General features: G+C 49.8%; 3 protein-coding genes across 4 annotated transcripts; 2 read left to right on the top strand and 1 right to left on the bottom strand.

The window, feature by feature from the left end:
- Window positions 1–8,619: 8,619 nt before the first annotated feature.
- On the top strand, window positions 8,620–11,586 carry LOC119277975 (bidirectional sugar transporter SWEET1a-like). 2 transcript variants are annotated; one of them, XM_037559329.1, is made up of 6 exons: window positions 8,620–8,904; window positions 9,007–9,043; window positions 9,479–9,574; window positions 10,181–10,460; window positions 10,559–10,678; window positions 10,982–11,586. In XM_037559329.1, exons 1-6 carry the CDS (start codon window positions 8,868–8,870, stop codon window positions 11,237–11,239), a joined length of 828 nt encoding a protein of 275 aa, XP_037415226.1. In that variant the 5' UTR covers window positions 8,620–8,867; the 3' UTR covers window positions 11,240–11,586. The 2 variants fall into 2 exon arrangements, with proteins under 2 accessions (XP_037415226.1, XP_037415227.1); XM_037559330.1 differs by lacking the exons at window positions 8,620–8,904; window positions 9,007–9,043 and adding an exon at window positions 9,067–9,192.
- Window positions 11,587–12,597: 1,011 nt separating this feature from the next.
- On the top strand, window positions 12,598–17,011 carry LOC119277973 (5' exonuclease Apollo-like). Its single transcript, XM_037559327.1, has 5 exons — window positions 12,598–12,859; window positions 12,951–13,056; window positions 14,635–14,846; window positions 14,984–15,190; window positions 15,542–17,011. The coding sequence occupies exons 1-5, from the start codon at window positions 12,650–12,652 to the stop codon at window positions 16,727–16,729; spliced, it is 1,923 nt and encodes a 640-aa protein (XP_037415224.1). The 5' UTR covers window positions 12,598–12,649; the 3' UTR covers window positions 16,730–17,011.
- Window positions 17,012–17,162: 151 nt separating this feature from the next.
- On the bottom strand, window positions 17,163–20,546 carry LOC119277974 (scarecrow-like protein 1). Its single transcript, XM_037559328.1, has 4 exons — window positions 20,485–20,546; window positions 18,085–19,490; window positions 17,745–17,900; window positions 17,163–17,632 (listed from the first exon to the last, which is right to left on the bottom strand). Exons 2-4 carry the CDS (start codon window positions 19,386–19,388, stop codon window positions 17,434–17,436), a joined length of 1,659 nt encoding a protein of 552 aa, XP_037415225.1. The 5' UTR covers window positions 19,389–19,490; window positions 20,485–20,546; the 3' UTR covers window positions 17,163–17,433.

Here is a 20,546-nt window from a genome sequence, read left to right as displayed (position 1 = left end):
ATGCGCTTGAGCTCTGCCGCAGTGGCTCACTTTCGCCGTTCTCTGCCCCCAAACCGGAAAAAGAATTCTACGAGACTAGGTCTCACGGGTTAGCAGGTGAGATTCATTCTGATGGATGACGCGACACATTCACAAATCACAAAGTATCTATCACATCCCTCACCTGAAATCAGGGGAAGAGATTAGATACTTTGTGATTTGTGAATGCCACGTGTCATCCATTAGGGCGGGTCTCACCTGCTAACCGTTTAGGTCGGCAAAACGGACGCCCATGTTCGGTTTTAGCCGTCCGCCAATCAGTGCATCCAACGGGCGACTGCATTCCAAATTTTATGTCCATGTTAGACTTAAAAATAAAAGGAAAAGGCATTTCAAAATAGCTTAAAACATTAGTATATAATAACTTAATTAAAAAATCCATGATAGTCACGGCCCGTACATAGTACTTAAGTTGAAAATTTTAAAAAAATACATAAAAGACAGTTGATCCGCCGCCCGCGGCGCGCCGTCTTCAGGCGCCATCACCCTTGTCCTCGTTGTCCCTAACTCCCTTGTTAGGTCGATGTACGGAGGTGGGGCCGCGACCCCCAAAATCGGGCGGGTGCGTCTTGTGCAGGTTGCGGTGGTGGTGGTGCCCACGCGGGCGGCGGTGCTGGTGGCGGTGGCGACGGCGGACTGCATGGCACCATGGTCGTCCACGACCTAGACTGCCTGTACAGCGCCTGGCTCCAGGCCGGGGTGGGCGGCTGGTCCTCCTTCATCTCTAGCTCCAGCACGTAGACGTCTCTGCATGGCCGAGAGCGCCAGCATCTCCTCCAGCCCCTTCCATTGTCCCTCCTGGATGCACTTGTACTCCCTCTCGGAGTCCTTCATCACGACCTGCACCAGCGGCTCCTCCTCCTCGGCCGTCATGGTGGGAGGTGGTGGCAGCGGCGACAATGGGGTAGGAGAGGGCGTCGGTGTCACGCCACGCACTTGCATGCGGCCGCACACTCTAGGCGGGCTCGGTGCGCGGGGCGGGCTACGAGCACGACCGTCAAAGAAAGTTTGTCGATGGATGTCATGCTCGTCCTGGAACCATGTGTCCCAGAGGGGTGAGTCAACGTTGTAGCGTCGGTCGGCGAGGTACTATGGCGGGATCCGTGCGCGACAGCGGACGGTCTCCTGGAGGTGGGCGCAACTGCTTGCCGGCACGGGGGAATGGGCACCCGATTCGGGCTCAGATGCCACCCATCGGCGAGGTGGGCATCGGACCGCCGGATGTAAGATCGAGAACGCTGCCGACGAGGTGGAGTGGGTGACCACGCTTCCAGACGAGGCGGACGATGACCCTGCCTCGTGGTCGTGCTTGGCCTTCTTGCCAGGCACCCACTTCCACAAGCCCATGGCCGGCGGGGAGCGAGGTGGGGGCGGCGGTAGTCCAGGATTTGTTGTTTGGGAGGGTGGGAGGGAGCACTGGCATGAACGTGGTCAAAGCTCGACCAAATTTGTGTTCGGGATGGGTCGAGCCGGATAAGAAACAAACATATTTTGCTGACGGGGTCGCGTGTTGGGCCGTCTTGTCTGTTCGTTTGGGTCAAGACGGACACACCCGGGCAATTTGGGGTTGTGTGCTGGGGTTGGCCTCGGGAAGACCTGTCCGTTGGCCCGGCATGCTCCGGTGCACGCATGTGTTTTGTTGCTGTTCCGAGACTGGCTGGTTTCCTGTTGCGTGCCAAGCGGGACACATAAAGGAAATATGGGGCAGGCATGAAAATGCAACCGGTCGCAACAAATGATTTGATCCTGGGAGAAACTTCTCTCCAACTCCAAATCAAGCAGCTCTCTTTACCCGAACCAATGCTACCACCTCACAAGCGAAACTCTTCAATTTTAACTTTTTCTGAATGGTCACGTGCGGAGGGGTTCAACATCTGAATTTTCATGTCAAAGCGAGCCCTGAACTACGTCTTATGGTCTAAATCAACGACTTCACGACCTATGCTTCTACAAAATTCTGTGCTTTAACATATTTGCTTCACTGAGGTGAAGGCCCTGAGGCGGCATCGGGCTTTGCTCACGGGCGCGTCGTCGGTGGATGAGGGAGGAAGAAAATCTCGTCAGCCCAAAGATTTAGATGTAATTCATTTTTCTATATGAGTGTGTTTGTGATACTTAATATATTGCCTTTTCGAAGAAAAAACAATGAATTTTACAGGACAAAGAACGCATATAAGAAGGGACGGCGACCAACTACTCTCCAACACATTGTCTATTGCCGAGGCAGCCGAGCCAACTATAAGCATGGCGTCGGTTGGAGATGGCAAGATGAGCTTTCCGCACCGAAGTGCTCCTGCGACACATTTGAAGAAGCAACAGTAAATTGGGAGGGTGCCCCCTCCCCTCAACTATGGTAATAATCGTTAAAGATTTTTTGTAGAGTCTCATGTTAAGGTGCAACCATCAACCCCCACAATCCTCCACTGGCCCCGCCACTAACCCGGTGCTTCCAAAGACCCCGAGCATCACAAGAGAATAGACGCCCATGTCGTTTCTCAGAGGGATCCCGACCAGGGCTGGGTAGCAGTGGAGCAACCTCAGGTGAGCATCACCCGAGGTCCGACCATGAACAACATCCTGAAAGCTCACGGCGACAAGCCATGCGAAGATGATATCACATGGTCGCCAAGGGCTCGAAGCATGAGATAACAGAGCGGGGTGGCGGTTGCAGGTAACTCTATGTTAGACTATGTATAGCTTCTGTACCTATGTACGTATATGGTACATATTGTAACACAACTATTATATATAATGAAATAAGCCACCCCTAGAGGGTTGTGCTGGTTCCCCAAAACTTATTGTCTTACATGGTATCACGCTAGGTTACGATCGCTTCCGCTTCTAAACCCTAATACCCGCACCGCCGCCGCAGCCGCCGCCGCCTTCACCGCCGCCGCCGCGCCACCGATCGCGCCGCCGCCATGTCGAGCGCCGCCACCACCAGTTCCACTGCTGCGGGCTTCCTCCCGGCCTCTCTTGCGGCTCTGCTCAACCTCCCGCTCGATGCCGTCTCTGTTCCGGCTCCGATCGGGACAAGGAGCATCGGCTCCGTCTTCTCCACGCCGCCGGCGCCCTCGCTTGGGCGTGACCTCGTGGTCCACACCGCGGCGCCGCCGTCCGCTGCGGACTCCGCAGGCGTCGTCCCGCCGCTCCTGCCGCAAGCGGATCACACTGCCCCGCTGGCGGGGTTGGCGGTGTCCGCCCCGGCCGCGGGCCTTGCGGCATCCGCACCGGCCGCGAGCTTTGCGGCGCCCGCCCTGGCTGCGGTCCCGCCTCCTCCCGCATCGGCTTCGGTGCCTCCGGCTGCCTCCATGGTGTTTGCACCCCAGGCAGCCTCCTCGATGGGATCGTCTTCGCCGCCGCCGTTTCACTTCGGTCATCTCATCACCATCAAGCTCTCCGCCGACAACTACATCTTCTGGCGTGCGCAGGTTCTCCCGCTCTTGGGGAGTCACTACCTGCTAGGCTACGTCGACGGATCGCTTCCCTGCCCACCCGCGCTGGTAGACAGCGTGCACGGTCCGGTCTACAATCCGGCCCATCGCGTCTGGACGGGGCAGGACCAGGCGAACCTCTCCTCCATCCAGGGGTCGCTCTCGCCGGCAGTTGCCGGCCTTGTTGTCTTCGTGAAGACGTCTCATGAGGCCTGGACCATCCTTGAGCGCACCTTTGCAGCGCAGTCCCAGGCTCGTGTCTCTGCACTCCGTCGTCAGCTTGGAGAGTGTCAGAAGCTTGACTCCACTGCCACTGAGTTCTACAACAAGGTCAAGGGCCTCGCCGACACATTGGCCTCCATTGGACAGCCCCTCACCGACTCCGAGTTCAACTCGTTTATTGTCAATGGTCTTGATGAGGAGTATGATGCCTTAGTCGAGATCATCAACGAGCGGGGCAACTCGACACCCATGCTGGCACACGAGGTTTTCTCTCGGCTCCTTCTCACTGAGCAACGGGTCGAGACTCGCCGCACCAGGGGCACTGGCTCCCTCTCGGCCAATGCCGCCACCAAGGGTGGCCGCTCTTCTTCATCACCCCGGTCTCCCTTGGGGCTGCCACCGTCGCCCGCCTCGGCCCCCCCCCACCTACTGCGACCTTACCGGGGGCTGGCGGTCCACGTGTGTGTCAGCTTTGTGGCCGCGATGGGCACTGGGCCTCCAAGTGTCATAAGCGCTTCCAGCGAAGCTTCCTTGGTCTTGGCAATGACGGCAAAGATACACGCAACAATGCCCGTCAGGTCGCCATGGCTGATCGTCCCGCGCCGCAGAAGCAACAGGGACACACTCAGTCCTACTCCATCGATCCACACTGGTACATGGACTCTGGAGCGACAGAGCATCTAACCAGCGAGATGGGGAAGCTTCACACTCGTGAACCCTATCATGGCTCCGACAAGATCCACACCGCCAATGGAGCAGGTATGCACATCTCTCATATTGGTCAAGTATCTCTTCTCACTAGACATGCCAATAGGAGTCTTCAGCTTCGCAATGTTCTTCGAGTTCCATCTGTGACCCATAATCTTCTTTCAGTTCCTAAACTCACACGTGATAATAATGTGCTTTGTGAATTTCACCCTTTTGATCTTTTTATTAAGGATCGGGGCACGAGGGACATTCTTCTTAGTGGGCGGTTGTGCCAGGGCCTCTACCGTCTGGAGCATCCCGGTGTCGCTCGTGTTTTCAGTGGAGTTCGGGTCTCTCCGTCACAGTGGCATGCTCGTCTTGGTCACCCGGCCACACCTATTGTCCGTCATATTTTGCGTCGTCATGAGCTTCCTAGTTTGTCTAGTCATAAAGATGTAGCAGTGTGTGATGCTTGTCAGCAGGGGAAGAGTCATCAACTTCCTTTTTCGGAGTCCAGTCGTGAGGTGAAACATCCTTTAGAACTTGTGTTTTCAGATGTATGGGGTCCTGCTCAGACTTCTGTCAGTGGTCATAATTACTATATCAGTTTCGTTGATGCTTATAGTCGCTTTACCTGGCTTTACCTTATTAAACGCAAATCTGATGTGTTTGATATTTTTGTTCAGTTTCAAAAACATGTTGAACGTCTTCTCAAGCACAAAATTGTTCATGTCCAGTCAGACTGGGGGGGCGAGTATCGCAACCTCAACTCTTTCTTTCAGTCGCTTGGGATAGCTCATCGTTTAGCATGTCCACATACACATCAGCAGAATGGTTCAGTCGAACGTAAGCATCGTCATATTGTTGAAGCTGGTCTTACTCTTTTGGCCCATGCATCTGTTCCGTTTCGGTTTTGGAGTGATGCTTTCACCACTGCATGCTTTCTCATCAACCGTACTCCTACTCGTGTTTTAAACATGAAGACTCCCATTGAGGTTCTCCTTAATGAACAACCCGATTATACCTTTCTCAAGGTATTTGGGTGTGCTTGCTGGCCGCATCTTCGTCCATATAACAAGCGCAAGCTTGAGTTTTGTTCTAAGAAGTGTGTTTTTCTTGGCTATAGCTCTCTTCATAAAGGTTACAAATGTCTTCATGTTCCCACTAATCGTGTCTATATATCTCGGGACATCGTGTTTGATGAGCATGTTTTTCCCTTTGCCAACCTTCCTGTGTCCACTGTCGAACCACCATCCCTGCATTCATCCTCTGTTGCTTCTGACCAATTTGATGATGTTGCATACTCTCCTTTGCTGTTACCTAACCATGATGCAGGAACCGGACGTGGAGCTCGTTTGGAGCTGTTGGAGGATTCACCATCATCGTCGTCGTCTTCTGGTGGGCACGTCGATCGCCCTATGTTGCATGGCATCGATTCGCGTGCCCATGCATGGTCACCCGACGAGCCCGTCGCGCCGAGCATCTCCACTGCTCGGTCCGTTTCGCCAGCGGCCGCCGAGTCGCCCGCGGCTCGACCCGTCACGCCGTCTTCGCCTGCGGCTCGGCCCGTCACGCCGTCTTCGCCCGCGGCTTGGGTCCTCACGTCGCCTTCATCAGCGGATCGGCCCGCGACACCGGCCGCGCCACGGCCCACTATGCCGAGCTCGCCATCGGCCCGGTCTATGATGCCGGAGTCGCCAGCTGCTTCGTCTGCTCTGCCGGTTTCGCCGGTGGGTCGGCCTTCTTCGCCAACCGAGTCCGAGACTACCGTGACTGGCTCCTCGTCACCGGCTGACTCGTCAACGTCGCCGTCCTCCAGCCCGTTGCAGGCTGCTCCGTCGACCTCGGTGGTTCATGTGTCCCGACCACATACACGCAGTCGCAGTGGCATTTTCAAACCTAAGGAATGTAAGGATGGTACGGTTGCTTGGTTGGCTGCTTGTTTGGCTGCTGCTGTTGCGGATCCATCTTCTGAGCCTCGCTCATATCAGGCTGCCCTGCGCATTCCACATTGGCGAGAGGCTATGGAGCAGGAGTTTCATGCTCTTCTTCGTAACAAGACATGGACTCTCGTTCCTCCACCACCACGGGTAAATGTTATTGACTCAAAATGGGTATTCAAAGTGAAGAAGCATTCGGATGGATCTATTGAGCGTTACAAAGCGCGACTTGTTGCTCGCGGTTTTCGGCAGCGTCATGGTCTTCACTATGAGGACACCTTCAGTCCTGTCGTCAAGCCTACCACTATTCGGCTTCTTCTCTCCATTGCTGTTTCTCGTGGTTGGTCACTTCGTCAACTTGATGTGCAGAATGCTTTTCTACATGGATTTTTGGAGGAAGAGGTTTATATGAAACAGCCGCCTGGTTTCTCTGATCCTGATCGTCCTGACTATAGTTGTCGTCTTTCCAAAGCACTATATGGTTTGAAGCAAGCTCCTCGTGCCTGGCATGCCCGCCTTGCCTCTGCCCTTCGTGCTCATGGGTTTGTGCCGTCTACTGCTGACACTTCGTTATTTCTTCTACAGAAGCCAGAAGTCACTATGTATCTTTTGGTATATGTCGATGATATTATCCTTGTCAGCTCTTCTCAGTATGCTGCTGATGCTCTTGTCTGCTCTCTTGGTGCTGATTTTGCGGTCAAAGATCTTGGGAAGCTTCACTACTTTCTTGGAGTTGAGGTCACTTCTCGTGCTACTGGTCTTGTCCTTACGCAGAAGAAGTACTCCTTGAAGTTGTTACAGAGAGCTGGCATGCTGAAGTGCAAACCGACCACCACACCCATGTCGTCTACCGACAAGATAACAGCTGTTGATGGTGAGCTTTTGTCTCCTGCGGATGCCACAGAGTACAGGAGCATTGTTGGTGGACTTCAGTACTTGACGATCACGAGACCAGATATCTCTTATGCTGTTAACAGGGTTTGTCAGTATCTTCAGGCTCCCAGAGATACTCATTGGGCTGCTGTTAAACGCATTCTTCGTTATGTTCAGTTCACCCTGACATTTGGTATGCATATTCGGCCGACTTCCTCTCGGGTCCTTTCGGCCTTCTCTGATGCAGATTGGGCTGGTAGCCCAGATGACAGGCGATCCACGGGGGGTTATGCAGTATTCTTTGGCTCTAATTTGATCGCCTGGAGTGCTCGGAAACAGGCTACTATGTCACGTAGCAGTACTGAAGCTGAGTACAAGGCTGTGGCTAATGCTACTGCAGAGATTATTTGGGTGCAGTCTTTGCTTCAGGAGTTGGGTTTGTCTCAACCACAGCCTCCTATTCTTTGGTGTGATAACATCGGTGCTACATACCTTTCTGCAAATCCAGTATTTCATGCCCGAATGAAACACATTGAAGTTGACTATCACTTTGTACGGGAACGTGTATCACAGAAGCAACTCCAGATCAAGTTTATCTCATCTAAGGATCAACTTGCAGACATCTTCACTAAGCCTTTACCGCTGCCACAGTTTGAGGCTTGTAGGCGCAATCTTACCCTTCTCAGTTCTTTAGAAAGTGGCTAAGATTGAGGGAGGGTGTTAGACTATGTATAGCTTGTGTACCTATGTACGTATATGGTACATATTGTAACACAACCATTATATATAATGAGATAAGCCACCCCTAGAGGGTTGTGCTGGTTCCCCAAAACTTATTGTCTTACACTCCACATCTAAGACAATTGTCCAACCAAAATGCAGTCCGCGTGCCGCCATCGACGGAGACCATTGAGATGCCTCGGTATAACGGCATCACACACATAGAAATCAACAGGATGCCCCATTTCAAAAAAAAGAAAAAACATGAAAATACAACTGTTCAAGATTAAAAGAAATCGATGCTAAAAAACTTCTCTCCGACTCGAAACCTTAGAGTCCAATGCCCTACTTAAAGATTAAAATCACGGGAGAAACTATTTCGCGACAGTCTCTCCCAGCAGCTATAATGGCCACCATAGCGGTTCTTGAGGTTGTTGCTGATTTTGGAGCCGTTTGAAGAGATTAATGGAGAATTTCGAGGGAGCACTTTTGGTTTGAAGGAAATGACAGTGTCCTGTACCGATGTATAGACCGTACTACGTACTATGCCGGTGTTGCTGAATTATCACTGCCGGAGCGTATTTGTGTTTTCCCACCGAACATTCTTTCGTCACACAGGAGTAGATAAGCTCGAAATGAAGCAAGCCAGCCCTCCGCGTCCTGCTCACCTCTCTCTGCTCCCTATATATCGTCTCCCTGCTCGCACCTCTTCAGTCCAGCCACACATCACCCGCAGACGCAGAGAAAGACACGCCGCGTTCGTAACGCTAGCTCCCGTGTTGCCTAGCGCGGTACTGATTACCGAGCCCTTGGGAGCTGAGAGCTACTCGGTGCAGCTGAGTGCTCCTCTGTCCTCTCCACTCCTCCCCTCTCCTCTCGCTCGGCCGAGAAGGATAGATAGACCTCACCTCTCCCTCTCCCCCCACCGTGCTCTTGGGGTAGACGCGCCGAGATGGAGCATATCGCGAGGTTCTTCTTCGGGGTCTCCGGTGAGCAAGCACCATGGCCGATCTTCTTCTTCTCCTTCATTCTTCTTCATCTTCTTCTTTTGTGGATTGATCTGAGTCTGACGGCTGTTTTTCATTTGCCAGGCAATGTTATCGCTCTGTTCCTCTTCCTGTCGCCGGTGTAAGTGCTCCCGTGGCGCACCGCCTCTTTGATTTTCTCTGTTTTCTTTCGCCGAGCTCTTGTGGTGTGAGCACAAAGAATGAAACTGAAGAACCTGTGACCGATAGTGCTCTGCTCTTGGAGCCTTCTCTGCACCTTGATTTCCTCTCGTACGCACCATTTCTTTCTTTCTTTCTCGAAGAGTAGTTCTGAGAAAGCATCAGTCAGCACATAAAACCCTGCAGATCCTTTGATGCTCACAGAAAGTTGGAATCTGTGTTGATACTACTAGTACCATCTAGAGACAGCCTAGCTAACTCCCATGCCGCACTCCATTGTTGTTACTACTACTATTTTTCTGAAGATCTGTACTACATTTTCCTACCTTCTCTGCGTGCTTGGTCGATTCTTTTCTTCTGTTCTGAGCGGTGAGAAATTTCTGTTGTGTTGCTGCAGCGTCACCTTCTGGAGGATCATCAAGAGGAAGTCGACGGAGGACTTCTCCGGCGTGCCATACAACATGACGCTGCTCAACTGCCTCCTATCCGCATGGTAACCAACCGCTCCCCAACCATCACATGCTTCAGACACAGCCTTGCACTCTTGTACTACTACTAGAGGCTAGACACACCGGCCTTTTCTCTAAAAAGTAGTAGTGGCAACACACAGCCTTCGCATGCACGACTGATTCTTCTTCGGTTCTTCCATGCCATTTTTCACAAAAGCAGCTCAATTTACAGTGAAAAATTCCGTGCTTGCAACCTGCAAGGATCGCCTGCTGGATCTGTTCTAGGCATGTACATATTCAAACATGTGAGCTAACAGTGCAGAAGAAACACTGCAGCTGATGGAGCCAGGCGTGAGTTGGCTCCTAGCGTAGACTAGCCTGTGTCCGGTTTCCCCGGTAGATAGAAAGAAAAGCTGGTCCTGGACCCACCTGCCAGCGCCGCGACAGTGAATAGTACCACGGGCCCGGGAACGATAAATTTGTGCGTCACGGTTCGCGCACGGCCACCCTGGCCTGTCGGCGTTGCCAGCCAGCCGGGCAGTGACGTGTCCTCACGTTCATGTGCTTCTACTTTCCACCTGCTAGATCGTAAAACATTTCTCCCGAGAGAAAATTTGACTGATGGTTGGTTTGTGGTTGGGTGGATGAAGGTACGGGCTGCCGTTCGTGTCCCCGAACAACATCCTGGTGACGACGATCAACGGCGCGGGGTCGGTGATCGAGGCCATCTACGTGGTCATCTTCCTCATCTTCGCGGAGCGCAAGGCCAAGATCCGGATGCTGGGCCTCCTCAGCGTGGTCACCACCATCTTCGCCACGGTGGTGCTGGTGTCGCTGCTGGCGCTGCACGGCAGGGCCCGCACCGTCTTCTGCGGCCTCGCCGCCACCGTCTTCTCCATCTGCATGTACGCCTCGCCGCTCTCCATCATGGTACGCACGCACGCTACCCACGCCCAGCGAATTGATGTACGTACATGCTAGTAACTTTCACTAACCGAGTCATGGGCCGTGCGTGTGTGCGTGCGCAGAGGTTGGTGATCAAGACCAAGAGCGTGGAGTACATGCCGTTCCTGCTGTCCCTGTCCGTGTTCCTCTGCGGCACCTCCTGGTTCATCTACGGCCTGCTCGGCCTCGACCCCTTCATCTACGTACGTCATTCTCTTCTCCACCCCTGGCAAGCCAAGATCCGATCGACATGTCGTCCGGTTCCGATGATCTGATCCATGATCCACCCATGTCGCGCTGGCCGATGGGCACTTCAGTACTTGTAAACCAATGCACTGCACCTGCACGTCCGGTGTGCGCTGCACTGCTAGCTGTAACCATTGAATGCCAACCACATGCCACGCCCAGCGAGACATGCCATGCGGCGCATGCCTTGAGTACAACATGTAGTTCAAAAGTAAAAAGAAGCTGACAGTTGTTTTTATTACGCGCGCGCATGCATGCAGATCCCCAACGGGTGCGGGAGCTTCCTGGGCCTGATGCAGCTCATCCTCTACGCCATCTACCGGAAGAACAAGGGCCCTGCCGCCGGCGCCGCGCCGGCCGGCAAGGGGCAGGACGCCGGCGACGAGGCCGACGAGGTGGAGGACGCCAAGAAGGCGGCCGCGGCGGTGGAGATGGGCGAGGCCAAGATCAAGGTCAACGGCGACACCGCCGTCGACGTCGGCGAGCCGGTCGTCGACAAGGTCGCCGCCCAGGTGTAGCCGCCGCTGCAGAGAAAGTGACAGCAGCATAAGGCCGCTGCTTAATTAGTTAGTAGAGCTGTTATGCTGAGCAGATCGTCGGCATCTGCCTTGTTGATTTGTTTCTTGACATGGTACGTACGTATATTTGCCGGAAGGCTGGTGCGGAACTCTCTCCCCAAAGGCCGGCCTACGGGAGAGGTATGAGACAGTACTCCGAGAATCTCAAATTGTAACTGCAAGTGTGAATTACATCTGCTCTGTTTCTGTGTGTTGTACTCCTCCAAAGATCAAAGGTGGTTTTTTTCCCTGGAAACGAACCCAAGAAACTTTTGCTTTCATCTCATAAATAAACTCAATAGAGCGCGGACCCTTAGACTACCCGCATCCGTCCGAATTGTGCGGTCTGGATGTGTCTTGCGTCCAACGCTGTCATTTTTATCATTTTTATTGTTGGTATCTGCCTTTGTTCATTTGTTTCTTGATGAAAGGGGGAGCTATGAGACAGAGTACCCTGAAAATCTCAAGTTGTATCTGCAAGTGTAGACTGTTTGGCTTTCTTCTTCTGCTCTGTTTTTATGTGTAGTATACAGGACGCTTGTACTTTTATCCCATAATTTCAGAGTCTCAGAAGATGCTTTAAGACGAAAATTCAACTCGTTTGCCCGGCTCATATACACCCGGTAGAATTAAAAAAAACAATTTTTTTTGTGGTGCGGGAGCTCAAATGTGTGATGTTCAAAATTTCGGGGTGTTTGGACATTCCAGGAGCCCCTGAAAAAAAGACAAAATCAGATGTGAATAGTGTAGTTTTCAAAAATTTGTCAGGCACCTGAAATTTATCTTTTTCATCACAAGCTCCCTGAATGTCCAAACTTCGCCAAATTCTACACGAACATCACACCATAAGCATCTTGCATCACCAAATTATTTACATTTCTTTTTTACTATTTCAAACGATTTTACTGTTCACATCTGTCCTCGTTTGAGCCCGGGTGCAGAATAGCCGCATCCATACAATTACATCCATTCCCTTGGGCTGAGTTTTTTTCTTTTTTAAATGGCAATAGTTTTTTTTTTGAAGTTTGAAATGGCAATAGTTAGTTGTTAGGCCCAGAGGAAGCAGAATGGGAAGGCCCAAGCCCTGGTGGGCAAAAGACAGAACACTGACATGTGGGCCCACCTGTCAGTGCCAGCCAACTCACGAACTCACCAAAGGCGGCAAGTTAGCGGGTTCTGGGCCTCGGTCCGGCCACTAAAACTGAAGTGAGAACCCGAATCCACGAACCCATTTCCTCTTCCTTCCAGCGGAAGGAGCCACTCTTCCCATTCGAGGAATATAAAACCGGCGCAACCAACTCCCAACGAGCCGGCGCGCTTCCGAGGAAGCGGAGGAGGGCCCGGCCGCAATTTCACAAAGTTCCGGGGACGATGCCGATAGAGATGCCGCGGGGGCTCCCCTTCGCCGTGGACACGTGGGGCCCCTCCTCCCGCCGCCGGCGCCACCGCTTCCTCACCCACGCGCACCGGGACCACCTCGTCGGCGCCGGTGCCGGGGCCGGCCCCGGAGGAGGAGGAGGAGGAGGCGCCCTCTACGCCACCCGCCTCACCCTGTCCCTCGCCCTCCGCCACTTTCCCCAGGTACCTTGGCCTGTCTCCCAGAGAGCCGCGGTAGATTTTGAATTTGCTGCGGCGGATTGAGATTTCTCCCGTGGATGTGGCTGTGTTGCAGCTGGATCAGGGGGAGTTCGTGGAGGTCGAGGTGGGGAGGACGTTGAAGGTGGATGACCCCGCCGGCGCCTTCTCCGTCACCGCGTACGATGCCAACCACTGCCCTGGTAACGCTCCTTGCTTGCTCTGCTTATCTTGTTACACCAGTCTTTATGATTGAACTTGCCAGTGGATAAATCAATCCTACTGCTCCAAATGCATCATATCTAAGATTGAACTTGCTAGTGCATACATCAATCCTGATTTCATTTCTGAAACTGATAAACAGTCAGGTGTCAAGTTCTAAAATGCATCGAACCTAAGATTGAAGTTGCTAGTGCATATATCAATCCTGCTTTCATTTCTGAAACTGATAAACAGTCAGCTTCGAAGTTCTGGAATGCAACATACCTAAGATTGAACTTGCTAGTGCATAAATCAATCATGCTTTCATTTCTGAAACTGATGAACAGTCAGCTCCCAAGTTCTCAAATGCAAAATGAAACACCACATCATCAAGCTAGCCCCTCCAGGTGTAGCATCGCCCCTGGCAGCTACTGGGAGATCTAAGCAGGCTCTCAACGTTTTTAGGCGCACAACAGTAGCACAATAACCGGGCCAAAAGAGCACCACAAAAACGAGATGCGGATGCAATGGGTTTGCCTCAAAAGTGTCTCCACCTACCACGGCCGACATTTCCCAGCTGCCTGACGCTCACCAGAAACACCCAGTTACGGCAATCTTTGGCAACCATCAGCGCCGACCCCCGCCTCTGATGGAAGAACTTAGACGCCACTTGCAGAAATAAGCTTGCCCCTCGGCGCTGCATTGAGCGCACACCTGCTTTATGCCTTTATGTAATCCAGAGTAAAAGTTCAACCAACGAGCCGTTTTTGCTACAAGGCTAGTTGGGTCATAAGGAAACACATTACGAAAGCAAGCTGAGCTACCCACCCTACAGCTAAGCGCCCCCTGTGAGACCCTTGCAAATTTAGCACCCAACCATATAAATTTGCTACTGAACTTTTCTCAATGTCAATATCCAAAACACATTTTGGTGCACCCCAGGCATGTCTAGCGATGGAACAATGCACAAAAGATGTTATTTATCTCCAGCATTACAATTTACCAGCTGATGTTTCTGTCCCCCCTTCCTGTCTTGCCACAACAGTTTCTATCTGAAAAAAAAAAACTTTAGATAATTCAAATGGAGACATGATCTAAGCAGTTATAATTTCCCCTCATTGGAGAGAAACTTCCTCTGCCATGTGCCCAGTTTACCCTCTACCTTTTATTTATTTCTCTTCCAGTCACTATGTGTTGATCTTTCTTGAGTAGGGGACCCCTAGATATTTCATAGGCAGCACCGCCTCCACACAAGTAAAAATTCCATATACTGTTCTCTGTCCTGATTAGCCTCTCCCAAACAACATATTTCACTCTTGTGAAAGAATATTTTAAAACCAGATGAATGCTCAAACCAGATAAATCAACCTCAAACAGAAACACTGTGTCATCAGTACATTGAAGCATGGCTAGAACTCATGTTACCAGATTTGGCACAACAGCTCTAATCAAGTTTCTTTAACCCTATTAATGACAAGCTCGAGCATATGTTTTGCTATATTAATGATATCATAAAATGCGCCCTGGAAATTGGGAATTTGGCCTTTGGCACTAACTGTTGCCGTTCCCTCTGATTTCAGGGGCAGTTATGTTCTTGTTTGAGGGTGAATTCGGTAGCATACTGCACACGGGCGACTGCCGACTTACACCAGATTGTGCTCAGAACTTGCCACTGAAATACATAGCAAAGAAAGGGAAAGAAAATGTTTGTCGTTTAGACTTCGTGTTCCTGGACTGCACATTTTCCAAATGCTTCCTCAAACTACCAAGCAAGGAGTTGGCAATTCAGCAGGTTATCCTCTGCTCTGAGGTTTTAAATGTGCTTGTCATTGCCTGGGGGGCTGTAGTTTTTTATTTTTTTTGAAGGCTGGGGGACTGTTGCTATGACAACGGGGAAGTCACCATTTTGAAATGATTCAGTAAATGCAGGTTATAGCTTGTATATGGAAGCATCCGGATGCACCTTTTGTATATCTTGCTTGTGACCTTCTTGGTCACGAAGAGATCCTAGTTGAGGTGTCCAGGACGTTTGGATCGAAGATTTATGTTGACACGAGAAGGAATTCAGATTGTTTTAAAGCGCTGTCACTCACAGCCCCTGAGATCATCACTGATGATCTATCTTGTCGCTTTCAGGTGTGTTACTCGATGACATTCATTCTGTTTTAGTTCACATACCGCTAACCTGTCGGGACTGCTGAACACTTGTATGATTGAATAAATGCCAGTGCCAAAATCTCTAAAGCTGTTATTGAAAACAATAATGCAAGCTTTATAACCAATTTTGAGTAGTAAAATTCTTAATTCGTGTCACTGGTCTTATGTGTATGTCACAGAGTACTAATTTCTTTTTTTTACTTTGTTGGTTCTAACTCTGTTAACTCAACAGATAGTTGGATTCAACCAATTCGTCTGATGTATATTACATGTAAAGTAGGTACTTTTTCCTTTCTACTATGTTGGCTTTAACCATTTTTATTTCCACAGATAGTTGGATTCCACCATTTGTATGATAATGCAAGTAAAAAGCTTGAAGGGGCAAGGGCTAGTCTTCAGCCGGAGCCTTTATTTATCCGCCCCTCAACGCAGTGGTATGCCTGTGGTCGAAACCAGAAACCCAGCCTAACAGAAGCTCAGCAGGATGATTTTGGGATCTGGCATGTCTGTTTCTCCATTCACTCATCCCGTGACGAGTTGGAGCAGGCGATGCAACTTCTTCAACCTCAATGGGTCATCTCAACAACTCCCCCATGCTTTGCCATGGAGCTGAGCTATGTGAAGAAACATTGTTTCAAGACTCGCTTGACAACTAATGATCCATTGTGGAAGATATTCAGGGATCCTCTTCAAAAGTCAGTAACCTCACCCTCGTCGGTGCTTGCTTCTTGCACGCAGCCAGATGAAGATCCCTCAACTTTTGTTGATGATGATCATCCAACTTCTGCCAGTGAAGAGTGCACAGATTTTGATGTCAGCACACTTGAACTGCAATTTGTGCCATCCCCTCCGGTTGAAGAACCAGATATTACATTGTTCGGAAGAGCAAGATTTGGTTCTCAAGTGATTGACATAATGAAAGAAGAGTTGTGCCACCAGTACATTGCTGCAGCTAAACAAACCAGATTATGTGCACCGGAAGATTTGCTTCATGATAGCAGCCAAAATGTTGAAACATATTCTGGTATGGATTTGATCACAAAGCAAGCCCCAGCTTCCCAACAAGATTGTGCGGAAGCTGGAGATGTGGCCCCCTCCTGTCAGTGTGCCGAAGCTGGAGATGTGCCCCCCTCCTGTCAGTGTAAAGCACCCCCAACCCTACCCGAAGCATTTGCAGTTCAACCTTTGCCTACTGTTGAACACAATATATCAGTAGTGCCTGATCAACCAGAAAAGTCTGACATTATAATAGAGCCAATATCTATAAGCACTACGGAAAGTTCAAGCCTTCGCATGGTCAGAAATGCAGAAGTAACAGAATGTCAAACAGACCGCCTGTGCGTCATTGGGTCATCGAAATCTTTGCATGCAAGTCTGAAGAGGCTGTACAGATCGAGGAATGTCCCTGTCCCGCATCCTCTCCCGTCTCTTGTTGGACTTTTGGAATCCACTAAACGGGTCAAAAGGCGACCTGGCTCTGATTATAGCTCGTTGAATTCACGGCACAGCCTACCTTGAAGATAAGATTGAGCTTATACCTTGCCTTCAATATGAGATATATTTTATAGCACATACAACAAATATAGACAAATATGGACCGTGAAGAATTCAGATTCTTGAGATTATAGTGGTGTCAGCTAAATTACTATATATCTGGAGAGCATATGTGTGTATGTATTTGATATATGGGTTTTGAAATATTATGTTGTACATCAAGCTGTTGTAATTTCACAAGATTACCCTGTAAGATAAATAAAGGTTTTTCTTCTACCATTTTTTTGGTAGAAACCTGTGACCAAACTGCTGCCAACTACTCTATTGGTTATAAGAAAAATCTGGATGAACTTTTGCAAGCATTTACATGATTGTATCGATAGAACCTATAGCCAAACTTATATATATTACTGCATTTTCTAGTTCCCAAACAGACACAACATTGTACTTAGGAGTATGTTCTAGCAACATAAATAGATTTATACATGGAGCAGAGTCGACATGTCATGATTCTATCCCAGAATACAACAACACAACCAGTTGCTGCAGCAGCACAACATGGTTCACCCGGGCGATCAGCCAAACTCAATTATTCTGACAAGCAGACTCCTAAAATTAGATAAGATCAGCCAAGAACTCCCCCGTGGTTCACACCCTTTTTACAACCTCTGCACCAGAAGCTCCTAAAATACAGCAGTGCTAATGCAACCCAAGTCAGCGAGCTCGACCTATTGCCACGCGGAGGCGACGATGAGCGTTTTCTCTCCCCAGCCGAAGTGAAGTCCCCCATGGTCCTCCTCGAACTTGTACCTGTCGCAGTACGAGCTCAGAAGCGATCTTATTCCTCCGATGACGCTGCTGCTAAATGGGCACGGTGCGAATCCAGCCATCGTCATTCTCGCCCTCCATTTCCCAGCAACTTCATACCTGGAGCATAAACAACTTCACTGTCAGCCACATGGAGTTTGCGGTACACATAGTTTGGAACAAAGAGAATAATTTGCATGACTTATGAGTGGAGAGAAGCACTGGGAGTTACCTCTCCACGCGATCAGGGCCTTCACAAGCCAAGATGTTAACAATTTCTCGAGCAAGGCATTGCCTCTCCACATTCATTCTGTCCGGACTTTCCCTTGGAAGTGTCGCGTCCAGTGAATCGAAAAGAGCGGAGTAGTAGTCATACACCTCACGGAACCTGTGAAAGTCAGATGTTACAGGCTATTTTTAGGCGCTTGGCAGTGGAAATAGAAACACGGCAGTCAATACACAAAATCTACAAAAGAAAATAATTACTATCTAGAAAGGCTTTGGAGAAACTATCCAATTCAGGAAGAACCATAATTACTGCCGCAATGGATTTGGCAAATGAGATGACTAACCTTGTCTGAAATGGAGCAGTATTAGTATTGGCATCCTGCTCAACCAGGGTCACAAGCTTTGGTTGAAGGCCCTTTATCATACGAAGGAGCTGGTCCCGTTCGTTCATGATCGAAACACTTTCATCAGGAAGGTGGTGCAGCTGGAATGCAAAATTAACAACTAGTGCTTCCCCGGGACGGCAATCTAGCATTGCAGGTGTAACATCCCCGATGTCAGCACCCAGTGCCCTGAACTCAAAAGATATTCCACACTCCTCCGCAAGCTTCTCCAGGCGTTGCCCAATGACCTTCAGACCTCCCACAGTCCTCTGCACTGTCTCGTGATCATCCACACCAGTTATTCTCAAATGGCGTGGTTTGTTTGCATCATCTTTCATAAACTGCATCAGTGTAATATACTGGCTGCCTTGGTTGATGTCAAAGTCTATAATATGCATCCTTTCTTCACCTTTGCAGGCTTCAAGTATGGCATAATTAGCAGCCATGAAACCAAATCGATAGCATGGACAGATCTCAAAGAGGATTTGCATTGCTGACAGCTGATACAAGGTTGGAGGGTCCTTGCATGTCAATGCCTTGTAGATGCCTGTCCCTGAAGCTACTATTCTTGCAGCAAGGCCCTCCACTAGATAAGCTGCAATCCTGTGAGAAGGGTCCCCTTGGATTGAGACCATCTGCCGGAGGTCCGTTATGATTGCCTGTGCTTCGTCTACGTTATATTCAGCTAATGCCGTGGCACAGTCAAAGAGCAACTGCTTCGGGGTCCGTGCTTCTCCGCTGTTGCTACCTGCACAACTAATGCTTGATTCTGATTCTTTCGGAGAAGTTGCAAGCAAGACATCCTTCATGGGATCGGCCCATTCATCACTGATGCAACCCACCTGGGAAATTTCAAACAAGATGTCATCTCCATCATCAAGTAAAGCATGCTCCAGTTCTTGAAGCTTCAGTCTGATTTCGTCATCAAACTCTACTTCAAGTCCAGAACTCTGATTATCTGATACAGACTGGGAGTTCTGTTGAGACACATTGGAGAACACCGGTGAGTCTTTTTCCGCATCAGAGCAGGGCGTTAGTGAGGCCTGCTGATTGTAGGAGGAGTTCTGGAATGCAGCAGATGGTGCTTCAGGGAAACCCATATGTCCATAGTCCTCGGAATTGAATGGTTCAGGGCCATAACGGAACAACTGCGTATCAGAGCCAAATCTTCTTGCGGCAAAGTTTGAGTTGGGTGCGCCAAATTTATGTACATAAATATTATCTGCGTATGTCGTTGACGGGTCTACTCGCCCGACAAAAGACATAGCTTCTCTCAAGCACCTCTGGACCTGCCAAGCTAAATATCCCGAGGCCTTCTTTCTTCAGAACCTCAGATTAAATCAAACCCAATGCAATTTCTGTGATGCCTACAATAAGACAAGAAAGGATCAGCAGCCTCTCTAAATAATAATGAGCTGAAATACATGGCGCTACTTGTTAACAGGAATACAGGATGCTATTTGATGATGTTCCTGTTGTTTTTATAGTCTAGTAGATTCCCTGTTCACATACCTAACTTGTACTGTACAAACTAAGGTCATAGTCTCGTACCTAACAAGTAATCCAATCAGACTCACTAGTTAACTGAAGGAAGCTCGAATTCTGTATAGCATGTTGCAAGTTATTTTTGATAAAACATTTAGCAACTAGCAAGTGGAGTAGCTCACAGGACATGGTAGGCCACTAAATGTCTGAAAAATACTGCCTAACTTGCAACTACGACTTGACCACCGATTGCCAGGTCTTAAACAATACTAGGCGAGAATAATCACATCTGCAAGTAGCCGATTTATAAATCTAGTATAAATCTTAGACTAATACACAAGAAACGCGGAGACAAAATATCAGCCAAGTACAGGTCATTCGCACCACAAACATTTTTTTGGTGTGAAAAATCCTCAATAACATGCTATGCTCGGGAAAGAAGAAGATAAATCTGCAGAAATCTTGCTCGATCTTTGATGAAGCCTGAACCAGCAAGCTGCTCAAATCTATTGGGATGCAAAAAACCCAGAAATCTTGGAAGTATTCATTCTTATTAGAGCGCACGACATGCCAATTGATAAAAAAAATTATGAACTATGCATCAAACAAGGTGCTCCCCATCCCCTCTGAGCATCACCATGGCAGCATGGCACCCCAAGGCCCAAGCAGGCCGGCTCTACACGCAACCCCAAGAACCATAGCTTGACCCTACACGACGAGGCCTCCCAAACAGCACAGGCATGAGCATACCAATCAAGAACTCCGACCAGACGAAACCGGCCCAAGAATATCCCCAAAGAGACAAGGAAGAACTCGAAAGAGCAGCAGCAAACAGCAACGGTCCTGCAGACAAGGGAGGCGGCGAGAAGTACTCACGGGGCGATTAACAGGCCGGGCGGCGCGAGCAGGGAAGCGGAGACCGGACGGGAAGGCGGGAA

Source organism: Triticum dicoccoides, chromosome 3B, assembly GCF_002162155.2.
Source record: "Triticum dicoccoides isolate Atlit2015 ecotype Zavitan chromosome 3B, WEW_v2.0, whole genome shotgun sequence".
NCBI classification, from domain to species: Eukaryota; Viridiplantae; Streptophyta; class Magnoliopsida; order Poales; family Poaceae; genus Triticum; species Triticum dicoccoides.
This window is presented reverse-complemented; position numbering and strand designations above follow the sequence as displayed.